A 27146-nucleotide genomic window follows, 5' to 3' on the forward strand; every position below is an offset into this window, starting at 1 on the left:
TGAACACCAAAACTGAACATGTGAGGATTTTTAGCTCCTAATTATACCAGTCCTTTTATTTACATTAGTAAAATAAGGAGGAAAAACTTTCATGGTTATTCTGTTGCCCAAGAGATTATTTCTGTCTTCTATTTCCCATTACTTCTCTTAATTATTATTATTAACCTGATTATGAGATTGTCCATTTAATACTGTAATCATCATCTTTGGCTGAAGTTGGAGCTGTTCATTATGTATTTTGTCTTGCTCTGCTCTAGGTGGTGCTGTAGAAATGAACCAAATCATGTTGAAATATTTTCCATATGTTATCTGGCCTTCAAATTGGGATTTTTAGTTTGTCATTTTCTGTACATGTCTTTATTAAAAGTATCAGAATAATTTTCATGTTTCTAGAGTGCATTAGATTTTCCCTTTTAAATCCTAAATAAAATAGAACTTAGCTATCTTTGATCTATCTTTTACTTTAAAGTACAGTGAATTTGTGTGTGTGGGGGGGAGCATTCCTGTGTAAATGTATGTATGTGTAGGTACAAACCCATGCATACACATGTGGAGGCCAGAAGTATATCACATGTCATACTCTGTTGCTCTTCATCTCAGTTCTTGAATCAGGATCTCTCATCAAGTCTCTTGGATATCACTGTCTCTTCCTCTTCAAGCACTGAGGCCATAAATGATGTCTGGCTTTTATGTGGATGCCCTGGTCCAAACTCAGACCCTTATGTATGCCTAGCAAACATTTTACTTTCTGAGTCAACCCCTCAGTGAGAGATTTCAAACTTAAAACCAAATGTAGTCGAAGTTTCTTTTGGGTTGCCATTCCGCAAATAATGACATGGAAACTTATTAATTATAAAACTTGGCTGTTAGTGTAAGCTTGTTTCTAGCTAGTTATTATAACTTAAACTGTTTCTATTAGTGTAAGTTCTGCCACGTGGCTTTTTATTCTCCATTCTGTAAGTCCAACTTGCTGTGTGTCTTGCTGGTATCTCCCCAGCACCTAGGTTTATCTCCTGAGTTCCTCTCTCTGCAGAAATCCCGCCTAACTTCTCCTACCTAGCTGTTGGCCACTCAGCTCTTTATTAGGCTAATCAGAATAAAACAGTGAGCATTTTCACACAGTGTGATCAAATATCCCACAACAACCAAAGTTGAGGGCCTGTTATGCTTATCTTCTGCTTACACATCAGAATATGAGATGATGAAATTTTTTTGTTGTTGATTTTGCTTTTTGAGGTGTTGTCTTCTGATGGATTCCTATGCTAGCTTTATGCTTGCACTCTTTCTGCCTTGTCCTCCTTTATGCTGGAGTTACAGATGTGTTCCATTGTGCCTACGAATATGTAAATTCTTTATATCATTTTTAGTCCATATAAAATTGGCAGTGGGCAATTTCTGTAGCATAGTATATCTTCATATTATTTTATCCTTTTAATGCTTTTTGGGATTAAATTTCTTGAATCTTAAGTATTTCCTATTAAACTTTGGGTGTAAGTTAATCTTTTTAGATATTATAAAAAGAATGGGAGAAAGCTTGGAAAATAGAGAAAAGCTTTTGAAAAGAAATGAGTGTAATTGGTTATGTGCTATTATTTTGGTATATTTTCTTTTAGTCTTTTCCTACTATTGATGTAAGCAACATGGAGTATACTCTAGCATCATGGTGTTGGGATCATTACAATTTACTTCCAGTTTTCTTTCTGTTGAGGCATATAGTTTTCTTATGGTAAAGATAAGAATATATGCACAGTGCTTTGAATAGTTTCTAGAATGTAGGATAGTACTCAGTAAATGTTACCCATTATGAGCCATTATTTCCAGATACATTGAATTGACATTTCTCAGCATTCTTGAACTTCATATGCTAATATTTAACTTTTAAAAAATACAATTATTTTTGTTTATGGGTACATCTGTGCTGCAGTGCTCCCATGAAGGTCAGAGGGCAACTAGTAGTCAGTTCTCTCATTCCTGGGGATCAAACTCCAAAGGCTTTGGGGCAAGTAATTTTAACCATTGTATCATCTTTTTGGCCTAGTTTTTATGCTATTGAAGTCCTTCTATCATGACCCTCTCTAGCTGTAATGACTGGAAGTTGATAGCTTTTTTCTTCAGTGATTTTTTTTCCCCAACATATTTGATGTATAGTTTTTAGTGTCATACCTTAGAGATTTATAACTAGTGTTTTGTTGTTTTTTTACTGCCACTGTCATACATCTTTTATATTAGAAGCCTTTTGTGGTCCTTTGAAATAGCATCCTGAGTAAATTAATATGCCATATTAAATACTTGATACCATGCAGTATATTTGTGTGATAGGAATCCTGAAATCACTGTTATCCTGTAAGGACAACTATTTGTTTAGCATGAACTCTGGATCATAGAGGAATTGCTCTCTGAATGTTTGATGAATACAGAACTATTTCACTAAAATTGAAGATGGACATGATAATTTGGGATTTTTAGCTCTTCGTTCTAATTAAAGTTTAGTTTCATAGATTTCCAAAGTCTTTAATACAGATATTGATTGTAAGCCTTATTTATATTCAGAAAGCCTTTTTTGACATAATTACGATTAAATTGAAACCTAGTTACAGATTATTCACAGTTCATTCTTTTTGTTTTAATTTAGGAAATATTTAGGTGTATTATTATAAATCCTACTTATGTAAATATTTTACTTAGTTAAACTCAAAACACTCATCTGTGAATGTTTGTAAACCGTGGTCGTAGAATTAAATTAGACGAAATAGTAAAATAAAATTAATATACATTATTTGAAACAACCTTCTGTGAAAATGCCCCAGTGTTACTTATCTGAGTTCGTATTTTGTATTAAAGAAAAAAAAAGACTTGGGTTGCTCAAATTGTGCCGAGATACTTTCTGTATTTTGCCACTTCATTTTCTTCTCTTCTAATTGTTCTTTTACAGAAATTGTTTCTCTGGGTTTGGAATCTGCAGCAGCGTATCTTCTTGAATTCTTTAGGTTGATAGACAGGCTTTGCTTTCGTAAATTTGTAGTTCCGGGGACCTCCGGTTCTAATGTTAATGAGGAAACAACTTTCCTACGTGAGATTAGGTAGTATATCAAATGTTATATTCGTCTTAAAGAGCTTTTAAAAATTATAGTTAATTTTGATCTTTGAGCTTTGGTACTTTATTTTTTACTTGAATGCTTGTACATTACTTTGCAAAAGGAGAAAAAGTCTAAGATTTGAGAGGGAAACAGTATTCCTGCTTTAGTATTTATTTGTTGATTTTGCCATATGTATTTTTTTTTTTTTACTGTCATTGAAAATGTAGTTACCAGGCAGGCGGTGGTGGTTCACCTCTTAAAAAAAAAGTTACTAAGATTGTAGATGCTGGTCTGTGACAGCTGTTTGTGTGCTTGTGCATGTGCATATACGTATGCTTTTTCCTACCTTAACTGAACTTGGTAAAACTAATGCCTGTATAATAAATTAAACTGGGGTAACATTGCTGAAGTTTATCTAAAATCACCTGCATTGGAGATTTGATCCAGCTATAAGAACTTGATAATGAAAGATGTCAGTTCATGAGCAAATGATTCTAAATTGAGACTTGCAATATTTTTACTTAATTTCTTAATTTACTTAGTTAATCAAGATTGAAATAGTTTAAAATAGACTAATGAAAAATACCCAGAAATATTAAAATGCCATTAATTGTAAAACTAAAATGCTTAGTAATGGCATAGATTAGCCTACCATAATTGTTAATCACAGTTTAAATAGAAAAAAGGAGAATTATTAAAATTTAAAGGCTAGATACAGTGGTTAGTTATTTAGGGGAGTATAACTGTTCTGTTGCTGTGAAGAGCCACTGTGACCAAGAGGTTTAGTCCATTATCATCTTGGTGGTGAGCATGGTGCCTTGCAGGCAGGCATGGTGCTGGAGAAGCAGTTGAGAGCTATATCCTCATCTGCAGTCAGAGAGAGACAGAGGCACACTAGGCCTGGCATGGGTTTTTAAACCCACTCCCAGTGGCACTTCCTCCAAGGCCACACCTCCTAATCCTTTTAATCCCTTCAAGAGTTTCAATCCCTGGTGATTTAGCATTAAAATGAGTCTCTGGAGCTCATTCTCATGCAAACCACCATATTCCATTTTCTGGCCCCCATATGCTTGTGGCTATATCATAATGCAAAATATATTTAATAGTCCAGCTTCAAAAATCTTCATAATTTTTCATAGTTTCAATACTCTTCAAACATCCAGAGTCTCTTTTGAGACTCAAGGCTGTCTCTTAACTGTATCCCCCTGTAAATAAAAAACAAAACAAAACCCATACTTCCAGTATATAATGGCACAGAATAACATTACCATTCCAAAAGAGAAGAAAGGGAGCATAATGAGGAAATATTGTATCAAAGCAAGACCGAAAACCAGCAAATTCTGCATCTTCATGTCTGATGGCAAAGTGCTCTTCAGATTTACAACTGTTTTCAGCTTTATTAACTTCATACTTGTCTCTTGGACTGGTTTCACACCTGGGCTGTATCCTCAGCAGGTATCCCATGCTTCTGGCATCTCCAAGTTTTGGGCTCTCCAACACAACCAAGGCTCCACCTTCACAGCTTGATGTAGGAGCCTCTGAGCATCCATGTAGACACCCCTGCCACATGCCTGGCCTCAGCAGCTTTTTTTTTTTTTTTTTTTTAGCCACAGTGGAAGATTGTTAGAACCCTTTTCTTGATTCCTTGGCTCTAAAGCCAGAACAATGTGGTCATGACTAAAGCTGCTAAGTTCTGCTTGTTGAGACTAGAACTTAGCCCCCCCCCCACTCTCCTTCTTTCTGTTACTATTGGTCTCCTTCACTGTAGCATGATTAATAAAAACCCAGAGACAGAAATTGGGGTTCAACCTGATGAAGGCCAGAAAAGCAAAAACAGCCAGCCACTGGTTTTTACCTCTACTTCAAACAGAAGTAGAGATCTTGCCTCCAGGAATCTCAGAATGAAACTGTGTCTTGAGAGCTGTCTCCTTATCCCTTATATTTCTCTCTAGGGCTGGGATTAAAGGTGTACACCACTGGGATTAAAGGCATGCCAACTAGTGTGGCTTCTGGGATTAAAGGTGTGTTATCACTGCCTGGTCTGTAAGGCTGACCAGTGGGGCTCTTTTACTCTCTGATCTTGAGAAAGCTTTATTTATTAAAATACAAGTGACATTTCATTACATTTCACTGCTTACACTTTCCTGTAGTTCCTTTTCAAAGTTAGAAGCTTAACTGGGTGGAATCTTGTACTGAGGTCATACTCCTTTATTCCATTTATATATGAAGCTATGGAGATAACTCTCAGAAACTCACTTTATAGCAGATGTATTAAAAGCCTAAATGAGAAATGCAAACAAAAATTTATGGTTATTTGTTGTACTGTTTTCTCAGTAACACTACTGAACTAGGAGAAAGTGAGAAAGGAAAAATTGCTAATAATTATTGTATAAAATGTGATAGTGTCAAAGGACAGCATTACATAAGCCAAGTATGTTGTAGAAAATGGAAATGATTTTACATAACATATCTGGAGGAACTGAAGTTTGTAAAGAGTAACTTACTTAAGCTTGTAAGAACTCACAGACTGAAGCAGCATGCACAGGTCTGCACCAGATCCTCAGTGTGTATTTTAATGTATGGCTTTCAGTTTAGTTTTTTTTTTCATGAGACTCTTGAGTGTGTAGACGAGAGAACATCTGATTCTTGTGCCTTTTCCTTCTGTTTCTTTGTATTGTCCAACTTCATTGAGATAGGTTTTGATTTATCTTATTTCTTAAATTTTGTTAAATTTTATTATTATCTTTTAGCCTGTTCTTTTCTAATGAGAGGTAGGAAGGGAGTGGGTAAGGATGGGAGGGAGAGGTGGGAGAAACTGCAAGGAATAGAGGAAGGGGAAACTACAATGAGGATATATTGTGTGAGAAAAGAATATTTTCAATAAAAGGAAAAAAGTAACCTGCTTAACATTTCTTTTGTCAGATTTGAATACAAATACTGCATAGGTTTTAAAGTAACTATTTTTGAACAAAACTTGTATAATTTATGAAATCACTTTGAGTGGGGGTTTTGCATTGTACTTTTGTATTATGTTTTATTTTCTAAATTGACTATACACCAATATTGTGACTAGAGAAGTAATTCAGTTCTTGAGAAATAGCTGGAAGAACAAAGTGATTTGTTTGCGATGTTTTGCGTTCTGGTACAGAAATTAATGGGTTGAACTACATACAGCCTGATACTTTACATGCACAGGTATTTTGCATACACAAGTATTTTGTATAATGTGGGCTTTTCACCTATGAGAGTCAGAGCAATTGATATTTCAGTGGCTAATTTCCAAAATTTTTCTTTTTTTTTTTCAGAGTGAGGTTGAATATTTATTTAGTGGTTATGAAAGGGAGGGGAGAAGGGGAGAAGAGCAGAGAAAGGGGGGGAGGAGGAGAGATGGAAGCCGGAAGCTACCTCTCCGAGCGACAGAAAAGAGCCCAAATTTTTATTTCATTACTGATTTATTTTTAGAAAATTGAGTAAATATAATTTTGTTATGCTCTTTTCTATTTAGCAGAGTAGTTGAAATACAAAGCAGTGTTTGGAGATTGAAAATACGTTTTATTTATTAGATACAGAGACCCTCCGTTTTTATTTTTTCTTAAACCTAGTTATTTTATTACTATGTTACTTATTTGTTAATTCACAAAATACACGTTGATCTAAAAATAGCCAAGTTTTAGACTAAGTACAAAACAAACAAAATATATTATCTATGGAGTTATGTTGTATGTATGTTATGGGAAGAGCCAGGAAATAAATATGCTATATACAAATGTGATTTTATCTGTAAATGAGTTTTTTATTAAATAAATACATAACTACATAAAGGGTATCAAGGGTTACCAGTGGTGAGAGTGTATTGTGATTTTCAACAGACAAATCAGTTTTAGTTTCATAGAAAGGTGACAGACATTTGAGGAAACATTAAAAGAACAAACAAACACCCCCTTCCAACCTCCCACCCCCACTGGGCATGGTAGGCAGAAGGTACAACTAGTGCAAACACCCTAAATTAGAAGCATGTTTGATGTGTTGGAAGAACGGGGCAGGTCATTAGGACCTGAAGCTGACAAAGTAGAGAGAAGTAATAAATGAATGCACACAGGTAGTGGACTACTTCTTAGGGTTGTTTCCTGTTGATGTGGTAAAATACCCTGTCAAAATCAGCTTAACAGGGAAAAGGTTTACTTGGCTCACAATTACAGGTTACAGTACTTTATTAGGAGGGAAATCAAGACATCAGGAACTGGAAATAGCTAGTTATATTGGATTCGTAGTCTAAAGCTGAGAACAGTGAATTCATTCATGCATGCCAGTGCTCAGCTTTCCCTCGCAATTTTATATAGTCTGGGATCCCCTGCTCAGGAAATGATTCCACCCACAATTACGATGTGTTTCCACACATTAATTGATCAAGACTGTCTCAGACATTCTCACAGGTTAGCCTTACTATGGACAGTCCCTTAGATGTGTACCCTGGAGACCTGCTTCCTTCTTGTCATGTTGACAGTTAATAGTAACCATCATGTGAGACAAGTTTATGTACAACCTGGGTAGGTCCGTATTAAAGGAAGTGAAAATACTGTAGGTTTGAATAGAAAAGGTGTGGTAAGCATGAGACGTGAAGTGGGAAACATTTGAAATTCACTAGTCTGCCTAGAGGGATATCTTTTTGTCTTGGGATGATAAGAAAGAATTCCCAAGGGGGAATGATTTAGTGTTATTTGGTAGAATTTAGAAATATTTCATTTTTTCTTAATTAGGAAGATAAACATACTTTTTGACGAAGCTTATATTTCCACTTAAAATTAGAACTATAAGTAACCTCATAAAGGAACAGTTGCTTTTTATCCCATTATATCTGTTTAGCCATGTTCATTTAAAACATTGGTGTTGTATTCTAGTGAAATTTTAAAATTTTTGTAATTTGAGACATTTACTCAATATAATTATTAGAATATGAATAATTGCCATTTACTTTTCCCCCATGAAACTAAGTTACATTAAACAACGTTATATATCTTACTAACCAAGATTCACCTATATTCCTTTTTGTTTAAAAGGCTCTGCATTTGCTTGTGAATGAAATACAAAGTAATTTTTATTTTTCGGTGAAATAGATCTAGAAGGATAGATAGATGTTATAGTAATGGTATAATTAAAAAAGTGAAGTCATTGAGTCCTAAATTATCTTTTAATTTGTAAAAGTAACCTACTTTGATATAGTTGTCTTTTTCCAAATTTGACCGCAATTGTATTTTAATGTTCTTTCCTCTTTAATTCTTACAGTTCTTTGAATCACCAACTCAATTACCTGGTATCTCTATATATTATTTCCTTACCATGTCACATCTTTAGTGCTGTTGATAGGGTCATAACTTACTTGAAAGCATAATGTTTTCTACTACAGGATAGAATGCTAACTAATTAATTACTTGTTAACTGTCACTAAGTGTAGTTAAAGATAGTTTCTTGTGTTTCTAGAATTTTTTTTGCAGACTTCACTGTTTCAGTCATGTGGGTTTTTTATTTTTTCTAGTTGACTCATATCTAATTATAGTTATCTTAAAAATTGACTAAAGCCCCATTTTTAGGCACTAACACTTTTTCATGTATAAATATTTTATCAGTAATTATTATCAACTTTGAGTTTTTAAAAAGTTACAACTAAAAATTTTGATACATACTATTGCTAGTCATTGTGAAATAATAGTTTTGATATTTTAATTTTCTTTAACAGTTGTATCTTTATACCTGAACAATGTTAAATATTCTTATATAGTTTGAGGTTCTAAACATTTATAAGTTTTTGGATAGAAGGAATTAAAGTACATCTTGATAAAACTGTCATCATTGGTGTTGCATGTCACGGTTATTTTCTTGGGGTACAAACAGGTGAGTCTGACATGTCAGTGGTCTGTGGTATTTGAATAATATGGTTTTATTTTGCTTCTGAAGGATAGTTGATAACTGGTTTTGTGTACACAAAATAAAATTGGAGCCAAGCATTATATGGTTTAATACTAGGTTATTTCTGTGTATGAGGAATACATGTCAGAGACTAAACCATCATGGAAACTACTGACTGTTCTGTAACTGTAAATTACTGTATAACCTGTTTAAACTTAACTAAGTTAATTCACAGCTCTCAGATGACTTGTAAATGTTTTCAGGTGTTAGATTATTGAATAACATTTGTAGGCTAACAGTAGGCATTTGTTGTATTCAAATTTATGATTTTATACTGATAGAATATTAAGCGTGATTTAATTTTCCTTTGAAATAGTGTTACTTTAAAACCCGTGAGGCATGCAGTTTTGTTAGCGTTTCAGCAGGACTCACACAAATGTGTGAGCCAAAATTGTATGTGGAAAAACTACCAAGATTCTTTACAATATACCTGAGATACCTTTGTTTCATAAGCTGTAGGGTATAATTGCTAGACTCTTAGTTTGGGTTAAATAGCTTATTGTGTGTGTGTTCATGTGCATGTGTGAGAATATACATAGTATGTGTGTATACATAAATGACACATACTGCTTTTAAGAAATTTTCTGGTTAAGTGCAGGTGAGAAACTGAAGTGATAACTAGCCAATATAGCTGGCATGTGCTTTGGGGGAAATCAGCCGCTTTCTGTTAAAAATAAAAATTAGCCTAGATTTATTGGGTATACCTTCTCTGTACTTAAGTTATGTATAGGAAGTAAATACAGTAGTTATTAGGTTAGGTTTTTGTGTTGGAGTCAGTGTAGAAGACAGAAAGAAGATCAGCTTCAGTCAGCTCTTGAAGTCAAGATCCCCAAGTGACTTCTGTTTTCACTCATGGAAAGGTTTGTTCTAAATCATTCTGGGAGACAGAATATTTGAGTATTATTCAAAGAATTCTGGCCAAAGAGTAAAAAGTTTGAGTTTTAATCCTAGCTTTGTGTCTTACTTATATTGTGACTTTGGATATAATCATTTGACTTTGTTTTTTTTTAAGATCAGAATAAAGAGCAACTATATTGTTTTTATCGTTTGAGGACTTTAAACTAAGAGCCATATAGAAAGCATTTTTTGAAAATCAGCATTTTATAAATGAAATGACTTCTAGAAATCTGAATTTAAGAAACACAGTTTCTTTCTGGAGTACATTTATATTCCCCGTTTTCTTGGTAGCGGATACTCTGTTTTCAAGGAAGCTGAATGGGAAATACAGACTTGAGCGACTTGTTCCAACTGCAGTGTATCAGCATATGAAGATGCATAAACGAATTCTTGGACACTTATCATCGGTGTACTGTGTAACTTTTGATCGAACTGGCAGGCGGATATTTACTGTAAGTCATCTTTAAAGTCTTATCTTTTCTGATAGATAAAATTGAAGAAACATTGCCTAAATGAGAACTTGAAGTAAAAATTTTGATTTTTTTATCTTTTAATGGGAATCTGGAAATTTGGGTAATTTTTAAAAGCATGCTCTAAGAAGCTCTAAGAAGTTTTTATTTAAATTCAAACTTTTTCCAAGTTCAGAAGTTCCTAAAGTATAATCACAGTTACACATATGTGGGTCACTTATGTATTTCTCAATATTCATCACATAGGCGGATGGTCGGGCTTTTATAAAAGGTTATGTCATATTTTTAAGACCCTGGGCAAATTGTAGGAAAGTATTAATCTGCAGAGAACCAGTTGCTAACCTGAGAACATTCTCTTTAAATGGTGATAGGAATTCTGAGTATATCAGATACTCTTTGCTTGGGATTTTGATTCCTCACACCTGATTCTCTAATAGCCGTGATTCTAAAGAGGCACTGGGAGTCGTTTGTTCTGTTCTTTCTAGTGCGCTGTGGGGGAAAGGAGTGGAGCATTTCTGCTGTGAGGGAGAAAAAACATTTTGGAAGCATTTCAACTTACTTTTTTAAGTGCCATAACTATTCAGTAAGGATAATATTTGTCTTACTACTATGGTTGTACTTATTAAACATTATCCTGTGGGCTGAAAGTGTGCATTCACACAATCCTTAATTGTCTTTGAATCAAGAAACTTCAAATAGAAATTCCCATTTTTGACTTTGGGGAATTGCTGCTAACTTTAAAGATTTGTTTTATTTTATATGCATATGAATGTTTTGCCTGCACAATATATGGGTTCACCTGGTGCCCATGGAGTTCAGAAGAGGGCATCAGATTTCCTGGAAATGGAGTTAACATATGGTTGTGAGCATCCATGTAGGTGTGGGAATCAAGCCTAAGTCTTCTACAGTAATAACATAGACTCCTCACTACTGAGCCATCTCTCCAGCTGCTAATTTTAATAAAACTAACAATTATTATAGATTTTTTTGTTTTTCCTTCCATAAATTTGCATTTAAATTGAGAACTACCTATTCAGTTATCTATAGAACAGCTAAAGTAAAGAATCTGAAGGAATTTTCTTCTTTTAGTCCATTGGGCATTTGTACTTCACTTCCACTATCAATATTTCCTACTTTCACCTTCTATCACCTCCATTGGTTTTATGAAGGAAAAATAAAAATTTCCAAACTTCCATATAGATCATTAAATTCATGAAGAGCAGTTATCTGTATTTACTTTATGCTTGCTATATCCACATTAGTAGTTGACTTTTAAATTGTAATTGAATATCAATCAACCTAGCTGTTAATTTATTATGTTAATGTTTAGTTTTCAAAACCTAAATCATGACATTTCTAATATATGAAGCAATTCCTTCAAAAGTAGTAATAAACTAAAATAACAAGAAAAGTATTATGTTGGTTTTTATACTTTGGTGACTATAAAACATTTACATCATTGTCACTTTAATTATTTAAAAACAAAAATCATAGATTTTCTATTTTTGATGTTAGTAAAGTACCTTACAGGAGTTTTAAGAAAAATATGGATTGTAAATATCAAATTTATGCAGGATTATCTGATTTGATAGGAATTTGATGCGTAATCTCTTGGAATGATTTGAAGGAAACAATGAAATAATATATTTGTTCCTATTTTCTGAGCTTAATAATATTTTCAGTACAGCATTTGAGAGTATTTTGAACCAAGAGATAGTCAGATTAACTACCTTTGGCTCAATCTAGCCTACCACTTGTTCTTATAAATACTTTGTTTTTATAAAAATAAACAGTTGCTTATATACTGAATGTAGTCACTGTTGAACACAAAATCACTTTTTACATGGTTTCTTACAGGATTATATGGCCTGCAGAGTTAAAATTATTTATTATCTGGCCTTTTAAGAAAATGTACATCTCAGGGCATTTAATTTGGGAAAGAAGAAACTTTTCTGGTTGTTTCTTTAGTTGAAGGCATACACAACAGGAAAGAAAAGTAACATTAATGTTTATATGATCTTACCTAGACTTAAAAGATACTTTTAAGAATGATATATAATTTATTAGTTGTGCTAACTCTCAGTTTTCATTCATATGGTGATTTGTAGTTATATATTTTGAAATAGTACCTTGGAGTAAAATGCTAATGAACCTGTTTTTTTTTTGTTTTTTAAAGTTTATCCTGTGTGTGCGTGTGTGTGTGTGTGTGTGTGTGTGTGTGTGTGTGTGTGTGTGTGTGTGCATGTGCGTGCGTGCGCGTGCGCCTGCCCGTGTGCTCGTTCACTCACATTAGTTTATGTGCAAGTGCCTGCAGAGGCCATGTGTCAGATCTTTTAGAACTAGAATTAGAGGCAGGTATAAGCAGCTTTATATGGGTGATAGGAACTAACAGGGTTTTTCAGTATATGCTCTTGATTTCTGAGCCATCTTTTTAGTGGTGAGTCCTGTTTTTTCAATTTACTTTTAGCTTTGTATTATTACTTCAATGGGTGGGTAACAGGCCACATTTATAACTACACGTATTTACCTTGTAAAGTCAAAATGATAATGGGTATTTTCTCATTCAGCTTTCTAAGCATTCAACATAATGAACTGACTGGAACTTTACAGTTCGGTCTTGAAAATTGAAGAGGGCTAGGTAAAGCTTGTGACAATAGTTCATGACGAATAGAAAATTGAGGTCTTAATACATTGCCATAATTTATTGAAATAACAATTCGGTAAAGGGCTAATCAGTATTTTCTTTTAGTACATTGGGTATTCTGAAACTTTCAGTTTTATTTCTAAGTTGCTAGTTCAGATATATTGAAGGCTTTACCAAGGGACTATTTCTCTTGAGCCTTCTACAAAGGCCCAACTATAGGCAGGGTTAATCCTGTCCTTAAAAGCATCAGGCTTGCTCTCAGAGTGCTCTAGTCACAGCCCTACCTCCTCTTAGGAAAAAGAGGGGAATGGATAACAGTAGCAGCAACATAATGGGGTTTTTGTGGTAGTAAGTGAAACACTGCATATTATAGTACCTGTCAAAGGGTACAAATAAAAACCATTAAGCTTTAGCTATTGCTGTTAATTTCTAGACAGACTTAAGCAAACATTATCTATTTTTACTGTCTTAAATGCTTGTGTGATGTTAGAGTTTGAACTCAGTGACTAGGCCACTGAGCTATCTTCCAACCTGCAGCTAATCTCTTGTTCATAAATGCTATGAAAAGTTCTACAGGAAATCCTTGTAATTGGTAAGTGAAATTTTCTTTTAGGAAACAATTATTATTTGTGCTAACTTACTTTAGTCATTAATATTGTCTTAGAATATTATTTAAAAGGAAGGAGGTAGCATAATTGTGAGTTAATATACAAGTTAAAATTTACTTTCTAATTCTTAATTTTGTAATCGTTTTACTTGGTTTCAGATTCACTGCCTGAAATTATGTTTATGAAAGGAAAACAGAGTTGATGAATTCTCAGGACTTATTCAATAATACAAAAGTTCATTGAGCATATAAAAGACAGTGATCACAGCTTGGTGCAGTGATGCATGCTTTTAATCCCAGTATTCCAGAGGAGGCAGAGTCAGGTCTGGCTGTATGTAGAGAGTTTAGACCTGCCAGGCACATATAGTGTGCGGGGGTGGGGTGTGAAGGACACCCCTTTTCAGACACGTAACATGTATTTTTTTTTATTGAGATTAAGGCAAAGGAATGTAAAATACTACATTTACTAAGAGGCTATAATAAAGAATATGGGTTGATGTATTTAATGAATTTGAGTCCTTTTTTTTTTTAACCAATCACGATTCTAAGAATTGGAGCTATAAAATTTGAAGACACCTGTTTACAAATAGTAAATGGACAGTAATGATACCATATGATACAAACTTTCTGATATAATGTATTTGATTAGGTCCTTGATTCAACCTTACTGTAGAAAATAGGTAATTTGCTGGAGAAGTAACACTTTAGCTGAATTTACTGGATATTACAGAGTTAAAGAAAGGCATTTACACACTCTGAGAAACTATAATATATAATTTTGCAATATTAGATATAGCTCAGAATTGATAATGGCTTATCATTGAGCATGAACTAGAAATGCTGATGGAACAAACACACCAGGTTCCTGTATGACCTGCTGAAGAGTAAGTTTTCTGAATGCAAGAGAGAACAGGTGATTAAATTTAAAGTATATATTGCATTTCTGTAGGAGTTAAGATAGAGTTCTTAAGAACTCCTACAGAAATCAGGCTGGTCCGAAATTCACCATCTTTCTGCTTCATGTTCAGCCAAAATGCTGGGATTATTGATGTATGCTTCTGTTTATAGATCCTGTTATGATATATGGATTAAACAATAGTGATGTTGGGGTGGTGTAAACTGAAGAGGTTCTGGCAGTGATCCATAAAACAAAGCAGAGCTTGAACAGTTACAAGGAAATAAGAATAAGCTTAGCACATTGAAAATAAGATTTAAAAGACTGGCATATGCCTGCGTGTGCACGAGGACAAGTATGAGAGAATATATATTTAACTTGTTTAATAGGAAGTCATTTCATTTACTGTGTCAGGCTTTTAAGCAGAAATGTCTGCTAAGTAGGACATGCTGCTCTTGTGTCTGAGAGGCCTATGTGGGAAGTCAAGTACACTTTCTTAACAGTAGTGGGAACAAGAATGAGATCTAGTCTACAAGATTCAGCTGAAAAATCATTTATATGAAAAATAACATTACAACTGAAGAAAGCTTAATCTTCAACTTTTAAAACTGACAGGAGACATAATAATTGGGCTGTTGCTTCTGATTCTGGGGGTGGATAGTAGGTAGGCAGAGAAGGGTATCATAGAAGCCAAGAGGTGAGGTTTTCATGAAAGACACAAGAATAAGGCAAAATAAGACTGAAGGTATCCTGTGAGTTTGCCAAAGTTGTTAATTATTGCCTTGATCTAAATGTTTGTGGTCCCCACCCCCAAACTGCCATTTCAAAAGTATCTTAAAACCAAATCCCTATTAAAAGATACACCTTATGTTCATGGTTAGGTCGTGACTTCATGAGTTGGCTGGTTTCCTTAGAAAGAGGCCAAAGGGGACTTCTTTGTCTCTTGGGCAATGTCTGTTAGAAGTTGCCACTTGGGAAGTAGATATAGAGCTTTTTACTAGAAACTGACTCTCTTAGTCTCTGGGTCTTAGATTTACCTGCCTCTAGAACTCTGAGCATTTAAGTGGCTGTTTATAAATTACCCACCCCAAGGTATTGTTAACAGTCGCTCCAGTTTATTAAGACAAAAAAATAACTTTAACAGATGCTAGGTGTCTCTACTTCTGTTTTAGTTACATTGTTATTTTCCCTATGCATCAAATGCAGACCTTTCTTTTTACTGTTCAAAACCTTTCTACTACCTACTTACTCCCTTTGCTAGGGATAGGATTGTTTTCTCAAACCATTCATGTGGTTAATTTCTTTATTAGCAGGTTGAGGTTGAAGATCTTGACATAATCTTGTATTATGCCCCAAAAGGTACCAATTGTTTAAGAGGAAAAATTGGAGGTGAGAAAAATAGTAACAAACACGACCAAAGTAACCTTATTAGTTGTAGGATATGTTGACACTGTTCATTTTGAGAAGTGTTCTAATGAGGAAAATGTAGCCTTTGCAAAAGGCAACATCAGCTGGATCTGGTCAAAAAGACACATTCTGCACAACTGGGTTTTGAGACATTGTACAGACCATGTTATAAACTTCTGAGGACATAAATAAGAAGGAATTACAGGTAGGGGAGCCTGAAGAAATGTGACATTTAAGTATAATGTGTGTATGAAGTCCAGTGCAAAAGAAGAAAACAGTATATTATGAGCAGGGCTGACAGGCTGAATGGATCCTGCATATTAAAGATAATATTATTTATAAATAATAAAGATAGTATTTATATTAGCTAGCTTCCTTATTTCAGAGATTGTCCAGTTTAAGGAGGAAATGGTGTATCAGGTCTGCAACCTACTCTTAAAAGAATTCAGAAAAAGTCTGTCTCTCTGTCTTTGTCTCTCTCTTTCTCTAAGTAATTGTGACTTTTTTCCCCTTTTAAAGTAAGGGAAAGATTTACAGGTTTATGTTTTAATTTTAAGGTCAACTGAGCAAAATTGCTCTGTTCCCAAATGTATATAATTTTCTACATGTATAAACATGAACTTTATCACATCTCTATTATATTGGATATTTTCATTTAATATTTCACTTCCTTGTCACATAAAAAATTTATTTGTGGATGTGTGATGTGAGTATATGTGTACATGTATGTTCATGTGCTCATGTACAGAAGCAAGAGACTGTTGGTATCCTCTACTACTCTTAGCCTGTTCTTTTAAGTGGAGGTCATCTCTCTCTGAACCTGGGCCTCTTACTTTCTCTGATAGGCTAGAATCCAACAAGTTCCGTGTTCTTGTTGTCAATCCCTTTGAAGCTGGAGATACGGGCACTAGCAGAACACTTAGTGGATCCTGGGATCTGAACTCAGGAAGCACTCTTAACCCCAAGTCATCTCCCCAGCCCCTATACTTGCCACTTCTAATTCTCTGGCTCTTTGTTTTATAACCGCAACTGTAATGGACTTTGGAAAAGATTGTTTACTTACTAGGCAAGAGTATTTACTGAATAAGCCATATGAAAAATAACTAAAGTTCTAAAAGCTTTCCTTTTTAATAAATAACAAGTAACTACCTTAATTACATTGAAACTTGCTTCAAGAAAGTAAAATTTGTGAATATAGATTCACAAAAAATACGTGTTTTTTTCTACATTAGATTTATGTGGTTTGTAGCTTTGTGTTAAAGCTTAATGAAATTTTTATGTAGAATATACAGCATTTGTTTTCTGAAGTTTGAGGAAAATCAGAAACTCTATTGCATTACAAAATAAAAGCCATGTCAGACCTGTAGCAGTTTTCTTCCTCAAAAGAACAAAGCCATATGCCTCCTAGGATGTATGTTGCCTAGACTTGTATGCAAAAGAATACTTGTAGCTTTCCCCATCATGGGCTTTGTTACTCATCATCATCATCACCGTTATTATTATTTTTAAGTATGGCCATTTATGGGGATTCATAAAATTTTAAATGTTTTTAGATAAAAGGAAGCAATTGTTATTACCATCACTTCTATGTAATATTTAAAAGAATTAGATAAAAAGCAGTAATTCCAGCATAAAGGCCTGTCTTAAAGGCACCTTTCTTTAGTGTGATAATGTGTGGTCTTTTCAATTTTAGCACTAGAATCAGTGAACTTATAGGTTACATTAAGCCAAATTTTGTTTATATCCTAGTTTTTTATCAAGCCTTTATACTCTATTGTATTTTCAGAATGAAAGTATATTTTAGCTTCTTTGCCTCCATTCTTCATTGACAAGATATCTTGAAATAATAATTTAAAAACTCATTAAATTTGATCTCTTTTTAAAGATTAGGTAAGCTAAAGACTGCATAATTTTTTGTACCATATTTCAGCTTATACTAGGTTTAGTGACCTTAGACAACTAGAAACATGGCAGTGAGCACTTTTCAAGGTAATTATATTATTAAGTAAAATAGCTACTTATTTCTTGTCCATACTGTTTTGCGATTAACACTATATAACATTATAACTGGACTTAGAGTGACCTCCAAAATAATGGTTCAGTTTTGTAGCTAGTCTGATTTTTTTTTTCGTATTCCTTGTAATTATGTACAGTAAGTGGCACCTCTGTGCAGTTATATCTGCTGTTGTTGTCATGTTTAAACTAATAACTAACTTCTCTCTAACCTTGACCTTCTATTATTTCTCTGGACTATTCAGAAACAGGGTCTGTCAATTGAAGTTCTCTAGTAAGAACTTAAGTAGGTTACATCCTTGCTCTTAACACCCTCTCTGATTTTCTATAGATTAAGCTTTTCCAGATTTAGATGCCAGTATCTGGGTATAATGTTCTGTAACTGATGGCTACCAATTTCTACTGGACATTGGGACTTTACTGAAAAAAAGACAATAAAAAAACAAAATAAAGACAATGCCAGTCAAGATGTTTGTACTATCTAAATATACCTAAATGCTATCTAAAAGTATTAGGTTTTTTCACTGTTAATTTTGGAATTTTTTTCCTTAATTTTATTCAAAAGTTTCTTAACTTTGTTCACATTTTTGGTCTGTCCTTTTGTTCCTTTTTCTTTTCTATTTTCTATTATTTGTGTTTGTTGAGGTTGGTTACACAATTTTTTTCTGATTTGCTTTAAAAATTGTTCTCAGTACTCCTTTATACATATTTTAAATTCATTTTCTTTTAAAATTTCTAGTGTGAAAGTAATGAGTTTCAGTATGACATTTTCATGAATATGTGTCGTTCAAATTTGTCACCCTCCTCTACTATCCTTACCCATGTTCCTGTCATTTGGCTTGCTTCCTTACTTGGAAACACCTTCCTGTATAGTCCCTTCATTGCTTTCATTTCCCAAATATCTATTACCTATTACTCTTACTTCCCCTACCTTTTATTTAGAAGTAAAGGAAGGAGTCCTGTAGAGAAATAGGGGGAGAGTAAAGTTAAATATAAAAAGAGGAAAGGATAATAGCAAGGGTAGAAGAATGTTTTGGGGAGAAACAAGAGATTGTAGTAAGGAATGGGCTGCTTGTTGGTTCCCAGCCGCTTAGCACCGAAATAGTCACACAGAAACTGTATTAATTAAATAACTGCTTGGCCCATTAGCTCTACCTTCTTATTGGCTAATTCTTAAATATTAATTTAACCCATTTCTAGTAATCTGTATATTGCCACATGCCTGTGGTTTACCCGGTAGAGTTCCCAGTGTCTGTTCTGCATGGCTTCTCTAACTTGCCTTTCTCCTCCCATGTTATGCTATAGGCCAAGCCAGTTTATTCATTAACCAATAAAAGCAACACGTAGACAGAAGGACCTCCCACACCAACAGATTGTATATTTTTTTAAGTTAAAATGAAACAAAACAGTTCCCAATAATAGACTGAAAAGAAAAAATACTACTTAGTAATGAAAATAGTATAAGTAAAATCAGGTGGTATATGAAGAGGAACTAAAACAAAAGCTTTTTAAAATATTTTAAAACACCAAGAAACAGAAATACATCTAAAAGTGTAATAAGTACACTTCTTTTTTAACCAGAAAAAAATATGTGGCTGTGCTTGATGTCACACACCTTTAATCTCAGGACTCAGGGCCAGGTGAATCTTTCTGTGAGCTCTAGGTGAGCCTGGTCAGGGTAGTAAGAGATTGGTTTTTTTGGTTGTGGTTTTTTTGAGCAGGTTCTTCTTGGGTTCTCTGATTTGAGATGGCCAGTTATCTAATATGAAGGTAGAGAGTGTCAATTGAGACTCTTGTATTTCCTATGGTTTGGACTGGTGCTGTATCTGTATTAGACAGCTATCTAATGTTTGTAGCTCTCCTTCTTTACCTACCAGGAACATTTTCTGACAACACTGAGCTTTGCAGTCTTCAAGACTGCCCTAGTTCTCTCACCCTCCGCACACTCCCCAGACCATCACTGCTGGTGTGGCTATTGTTTTATCTGTCTTCATGCTTTTCAAAGAACTCTTGAGTGTTATTCATCTTCATGCAGTATTTTTGCTCTGTAACAGTTAGCTATAGATGCATGGCTGCAAAGGTCAATCTGCTTGTTGTCCTCAGTAGCATGGTTGCAGAGGTTTCTCGGTTGGTGTTGTTAGCCACCGAGGGCAGGATATCTCTGATGAGGTACCTCCTGTCCTTCATCTAGGCTCCTGCCACCTGATCTTTACAACAGCTTTCCTAAACCTTTCCTCACTCAGTGGCTGAAGTAGGCCAAATTATGACTTCCCAAACCTGATCTCAAGCTCTTACTGTAGCTTAGTTTTTAGTGATAGTCTCTCCCTCAAGATGATACCCAGTTGCTGCCCATCACATTGAGTCAAACATTAGATTTCTACCCACTAGAGGAATTACTTACTATATCTCACCAAAACCATCATTTGAGTTGGCTGTGAGGATAGGGCTTTAGACTCTTGAGAATAAAGTCTAGTTTTTCTTGTTCTCATTCTCCTTCACATGCATGTATCTTTCCTACATATATCTTAAATATATATACCTTGTTGATACTGAACCTTTTCACCATTTATATAACATTGTTCTTGTTTAATACCTAATATGATTTTAACATTTTCCTCTTGTTAGAGTCTGATGTCTTACTCTTTGATTTATTGTTAACTCAGTATCATTTGGTGCTGCAGTTAGGCTTAAGAAAAGAAAACTTGTTTAAATTCTGATCAACAATTTGATCTGTTTAAAGAATAATTTTTAGTCAGTTTTCAACTTACCTTTCACAGTTATGTAAAACACGCGTGTAAGGTATTGAAGCTCTACCTCAGCAGTGATGCACTTTTCTTGCACTGGGTTTAATCCCTGGTGAGCAACAGTAAATAAATAGAATGCATTTATAGTGCATTTATGTATCTATGCTTTCATTTTGGTCTGTAATTTTCTTTTTTACAGCATATCAGTGTTTCTGCTTGCTTATATGTATGTGTCCAGGTGTGTACCATGGAGGTCAGAAGGTGTCATAGTCCTTAGAACTTGAATTAGAGACAGTATGAGTCACCATATGGACCTGCTCCTCTACAAGAGTAGCAAGTGCTCTTAAGTGCTGAGGCATCTCTCCAGCCTACCATGCTTTGTTTTTGTTTTTTTCCAGATAGGGTTTCATGTAGTCTGAGCAGGCTTCAAACTTAGTATGTAGCCAGGGATGACCTTGAGGTCATCTTCTGTTTTTCACATGTTGAGATTACACAAATCACAAGTGTATCTGTCCACATAGTTTATTGTATTTTTAAAAATGTTTTCTCAGAGCTGGAGAGATGGTTCAATGGTTAAAAGCATTGGTTGAGCTTCCAGATGATCTGGGTTTGATTCCCAGCATCCACATGATAACTCCAGTTCCAGGAAGCAGTATGCTCATTTCTAACTTCTACTGACCCTGCATAAATAGGGTATATAAACATGCATATAGGCTACACCCATGCTTGTTAAATGTTTTCTCAATAGTCTATGTTCCTTTCTGGTTGTTTTCTGTTTTTATGGTCATTTGAAAAGATCCTAGTTGATTTTTTTTCTTTCAAATTTCCTTAAAGAAATTATTGATCAAAAGTAATAAAGCACGAGGTAGAATCTGCTTAGGAATACTTAGTGTTCTGTTTGAAATTCTATTAAGATTTATATAGGAGCAGGGATAGGTCCCTGAGTAGTATAGTAGAGATTTCCTAAAGTAGGTGATTAAAAGTTCTGTTATTTGATTGGAGAAAAGAAAGATTACTTTGAATATTAAATATGTAAGGGAGCATTGCCTGCTCTTCCAAAGGTTCTGAGTTCAATTCCCAGCAACCACATGGTGGCTCACAACCATCCGTAATGAGGTCTGGTGCCCTCTTCTGGCCTGCAGACATACACACAGACAGAATATTGTATACATAATAAATAAATAAAATGTTAAAAAAAAATAGCTAGTTCCAGAGCAGGCTCCAAAGCTACAGAGAAACCCTGTCTCTAAAAAACCAAAAAAAAAAAAAATGTAAGGGGAAGTATACTTTATTTCTATTATTGGTATTTGTTTGAATAGGAAAGAATAGTAGTATTAAGTTGATAAAATTATTAGATAATAAGCTAGGAATACAATTGGAATTCTTAGGATTTAATTTGTGAGACGTTGTCGGAGGGAGCCCAAGTTGCCATTATTTTTGTTAAAGCTGACATTTTTATCAGAAAGCTAAAAGTGTTCATAGTTTGTTAACAGGAAATAATTTTAATGGGGTGTAAAGCAAACTCTTACCCAGATTCATAAGAACAAAGTGAATCATACCAATATTTGGAAGCAGAGTTATATATGTTTTTGCTTTTACCTTGTGTTATATGCATGTTAGCATAAAATTCTATTTTTTTATATTAAGTGATGTTTTAATTGTTGGAACCACAAAAATAAACTAAATAGTCTATGTTGGAATCACTCAGAGTATTGTACTTGTGACAGCATGAATTCACTTGTGACCAGAAGGTCTCCATGGATTAGGACTTAGCTTTGACTTCCTTAGTGGAGTCTTCCTTGACCGCCCAGCCAAGTCAGGTCTCTACTCCATAACACAGCACACTGTTGCCAGGTTAGCCGGCTCTGGTAGCAGCTCACAGTTCTTCATAGCTCTTTTCAAAGCTACAGTTCAGATTGGTGATTCTGAAGGCACCATAAGCTCCTAGGGCAGAGCCCGCTTGCTTAGTTGTTTTATTCTATTGTCTCCTCATTGTCCAGTGAGGGGCTTGTCCCATAGCAGGTTTGCATGGAGGAGGGATAGTCATGGGTTGTTCATTCAGTATAGCTTCCCATTTTCAGTCACGTGGACGTCAGCCCTGCCGCTCATACTCGTCCTCCCTCCCTCTCTCTCCCTCATTCCTTTATCTGCTGGTCTTGGTCTTATGAGTCCAAGTTGGCCTGAACTTCTGATCCCCTTGCTTCCGAGTTTCAGGTCCTGGGATTACAGGCACTCACCATCTCACCCAGCTGTTTGTTTTCTTGTTGTGTATTTTCACTAGTGGAGATTCTCCTGTCCATTACAGAGAGTGAAATTTTCCTTACCTTCTTTGTTGTGGGGTCAGCTAGTGGAAGAATTTAGGCAGTACAGTTTGATGGATCAGAGAACTGAGGTCTGCTGCCTTCTATACTGGGAAAGATGCCTTACCTCTCTTGCCTTAATTTCCTCAAGGTGATAAAGCTCTAAGCCTGCCACCCTCGGGGCGTTGTGAGGACGAGGTGGTTACTGGAGACAAGAGAGCAAGCCATTCGACCAGGAGTGACTCTTGTCTGTATTTACTACCTGTGACTATTGATAGGCACACCTTAGATTTTCAGTTGCTTGTATTTTCTCGTTTTCTAAATGGAACAAAATTCTGTTTTTGTGATAAATACAAGTCGGAACTAAATACAGTCAGTTGTCTCGATATTTTGAAGGAGTTGATTCCAGGCCCCAGGCCCTTTGTGGATGGCCAGGCTCCATGGTTTGTTCAAGTTGCTTATATAAAATTGTATATAATTTGTTTACAACCTTGGTTTCTTTTCCCATGTACTTTAAGTCATCTCTGTATTACTTAACAAGAGCTAATGCAATTGGCGAGTGCCTTGTAATGAGTTGTTACATCTTGTTTGTGGAAAGGACTGTGCATGTTTTGCATACATGTGTTTGTTCTGAATACACTTGTTTATTAAAAGCGGTAATGGAAAGTGGTGACATTGCTTTGCTTTCTGTTTTGGAACTGAAGCTAGAGTGGAGTGAATGGGTTGACTCAATTTATGGAATTAAGAGAACTTAGTCAAATGAATGTTATAAAGCCTTTTTGTATTTACCAAGTACTTGTGCTAGACAGCAGGAGAGACTTGTTTTTGGATGTCAAAGACTGTTGTTCTTATTTCCTTACCACAGGTGCACAGATGGACTTTTTTGTAATCTTTCTCTTCTGCTCTAGTAACAACTTATTATTTTACTTTTTACTGTTTACCATTTTAGTAGCAAGTTATTCATTTTACTTTTTACTGATTACCAACTTTGAACTGATTTCCTGTTTTCTAGCCTTATTTACAATGATGACAAAGTACCCTTTGAAAAATATATCTAGTCCTGATACTCCCCTATTTGAATGCACATTATAGATCATCATATTTCTTCATTTTTCACATCATTGCTTTATACTGTAAATTAGTGTGCAGACTACTTGCTACTTGGTAACTATTCTAGTTTGCCTCAGGACTCAACTGTAGCTAGTTTGTATTTAAGTGGACAATGTTTTAGGGTATATTGACAGAGTTTGAATTAATATGCATCTTCTAACTTTCACTACTTTGTATGTGATCATGTACATTTCATATCTGTATTTATTAGTATGAAGCAGAAAACTTGTTTTTTGCTTTTGTAGGTTCTCTTCTGATCTAAAGGTCTGGGCTTTTTGTTGTCGCTTTTTAATTTGCATTAGACTGGAAGTTCTTAGAAGAATGGTTACATGAAACCATAGTAAACCTAGATCCTGCCAAATATTCAATAATTTTCAATTTTAACTTAAAGTATAGAAAATGTAGCAGAAATACTGATAAGTTTTAAATTTCTAGGATCATTATATGAGGATTGATGACATGGTTTATAATGTTTTAGATGTTTGAGATTTTCATGTTAAAAGATAAAAGTAGAACCCAGAAGTTCTTATCTCTGTTTTGGATTGTGAAATTATAATATTTATTACTAGATAAAGAATTTTCTAGGAATAATTTCCTTAAAAAGTTCTTACTTAATTTAAGCTAAGTAAGTAATTTATGTGGTTATTGGCTTCATAAAGCCAAACCTTTTTTCTGAACAATGGTTTTAGCTGATGTCATATAATTTTAGCTGAAGATCAGTGATAGTAAACTTGTTTGTTACACTTTGACTTTCTAGAAGCTTTCCCAAATTACCATCTTTTAATTTTATATAGCAAAATGGCATATATGATATTAGGAACCAGTGTATAATATATTTGTTTTGCAATTAAGTCTTATTACTGTAGAAATTCAAATTCTTTTGTAAGATTGGAGGTGGACCAGGTAGTTGTAAATGGAACCATTGATGCATGACAGTTATTGCCTATGTCTCTTATTGCTTATGTTTACACAGATTTTAATTATTGAATGATTTAATAGAAAAGGAATTTGGGAAGAAGAGTAGTACTTAAGATTTTCTGATTTTCAGTGCCTAAAATGCAGTTGTTGATATATGGACATAACTTATTTTTTTATATTACAAGTTGAATTATTATTTATAGGATTATTTCTATCAATGTGTCTATTCTAATTTCAAGGGTTCTGATGATTGTCTTGTGAAAATCTGGGCCACAGACGATGGAAGATTGCTAGCTACTTTAAGAGGACATGCTGCTGAAATATCAGACATGGCTGTTAACTATGAGAATACTATGATAGCAGCTGGAAGTTGTGATAAAATGATCCGTGTCTGGTGTCTTCGGACTTGTGCACCGTTGGCTGTTCTTCAGGGACACAGTGCATCCATTACATCACTACAGGTAATTGTTTTAAACCCTTTTAAATCTTTTTTGCTTAAAATTTAATTAAGTTTTATGAAGTCAGTTATGATGTAACTTTATCTAAGGTAAAACAGGAAAGTATTCCTGCTTTATGAATTGTATGAACTTGTGATGTAGTAGCAATCGTGAATTTGATTCATTCTGTGTTTCTGGTTACTATTAGTTTCTATTAATTTGGTTTGTAGGGAGAGTTTTGTTATTTGGACTGTCTTTGTTCTTGTAAAGACTGTTTCCCCTGTGATTGCTTTTCAGTTCTCACCATTGTGCAGTGGCTCAAAGAGATACCTGTCTTCTACTGGGGCGGACGGCACTATTTGCTTTTGGCTTTGGGATGCTGGAACTCTTAAAATAAAGTCAGTTGCTATTTTATTTGATAAAATAAGTGTGTTTAATCATTGAAAGTTTAAAAGATAGTCCACAAAGGGAATATATTTACTTTTTTCTTTGAGTAAATAAAATAAGCTTTTTCCACTAATCCCTTTCATTTTTATGCCTCACCATTTTTTTCATGCTTCAGTTTTTCCCCCCTCATGCCTACTGATTTTAGTTATCTTTGTCTTGAGCCTAGTTGTTTCTTTAAAGGATATATGTTTTTATTTATTTATATATGTCTTCCTTGTGCATACCATATAATTTTGTCTCAGTAGCTTAATTTTGTGCTGAGAACATATTAGCATTGCTAATACTATTCTTTAGAATAATTTAAATTACATTACTGACTCTAAACATTAAATTTATTTTAGATTTAGGGAAAGAGCTAAAGTTTCATTATGCTACGTTTAGATAACATGTTCTATGGTAGCACTTCAAAGTTTTGCTTTCGTTTTCTGTTAATGTCTTGGTTTGTAGAGGTGGAAAGATGGCTCAGCAATTAAGAACACTTATAATTCCAGTTCTGGGGAATCCAGTGCACAATTCTGACCTTCATAAGCATCAGGCACACATATGATAGTGGATATACATGATTAAGAGGCAGAATACTCATGCAAATTAAGTACATCTATTTTTTTTTAATTTTTAGTTTATTGAAAGACCAGGGTAGCAGAACAATTTCTTTTTTTTTTTCTTCTCTTTTTTAAGAATGCTGAAGAAAAGCAAGGTTAAATGGTTTTCTTATAGCTAAAAACCATTTCTCAAAGTTGGTTCCAGATAGTACTTTGCTTTATGTGCCATTTTTTGGAAATAGGCTCTCAGTATGTAACCCATGTTGGCCTGAACTCATGGAACCCAGGCTGGCCTCAGCTTTGAGTAGTCATCCTGCTTCAGCCTCCATTAGAGTTATTGTCATACTTTAAATCTATAATGTTACTTGAAACTAAACATGTCAAAGTTAATAGCCTAAAACATCTGCAGTGTAGTTATAACTAGTATAAATATAGTTGAATATAATCTATTATTTGAAGGAATTGTACTGTTAACGTGGGTCATATTGCATTCAGATTTACTTTTAAATTCTTGTGTTGTGGAAGAATATTTTGTCATGTTGTATTAGAAGGTGAACAAGAACTCGGTAGATGGCCTAGTTGGTAAAGTGCTTGCTATGCAGGCATGAGAACCTTAGTTTGGAGCCCCATCACACTGTCAAGAACTATACACAGATGCACATCTCTTGCCTCAG

General features: G+C 34.5%; 1 protein-coding gene across 4 annotated transcripts in view; it reads left to right on the plus strand.

Annotated features, from left to right (window-relative positions):
* Phip (PHIP subunit of CUL4-Ring ligase complex) overlaps positions 1-27146 on the plus strand; it is a 121048-nt gene that overhangs the window by 21838 nt on the left and 72064 nt on the right. For 3 of the 4 annotated variants that reach the window (XM_075965114.1, XM_075965115.1, XM_075965116.1), the window contains exons 7-9: positions 10230-10390; positions 25286-25507; positions 25781-25881. In XM_075965114.1, the coding sequence (XP_075821229.1) occupies positions 10230-10390; positions 25286-25507; positions 25781-25881 (484 nt within the window). The remainder of the gene's footprint in view (positions 1-10229; positions 10391-25285; positions 25508-25780; positions 25882-27146) is intronic. The other variant, XM_075965117.1, reaches the window with a different exon arrangement.

The sequence above is a fragment of the Microtus pennsylvanicus genome, chromosome 3, assembly GCF_037038515.1.
Source record: "Microtus pennsylvanicus isolate mMicPen1 chromosome 3, mMicPen1.hap1, whole genome shotgun sequence".
NCBI classification, from domain to species: Eukaryota; Metazoa; Chordata; class Mammalia; order Rodentia; family Cricetidae; genus Microtus; species Microtus pennsylvanicus.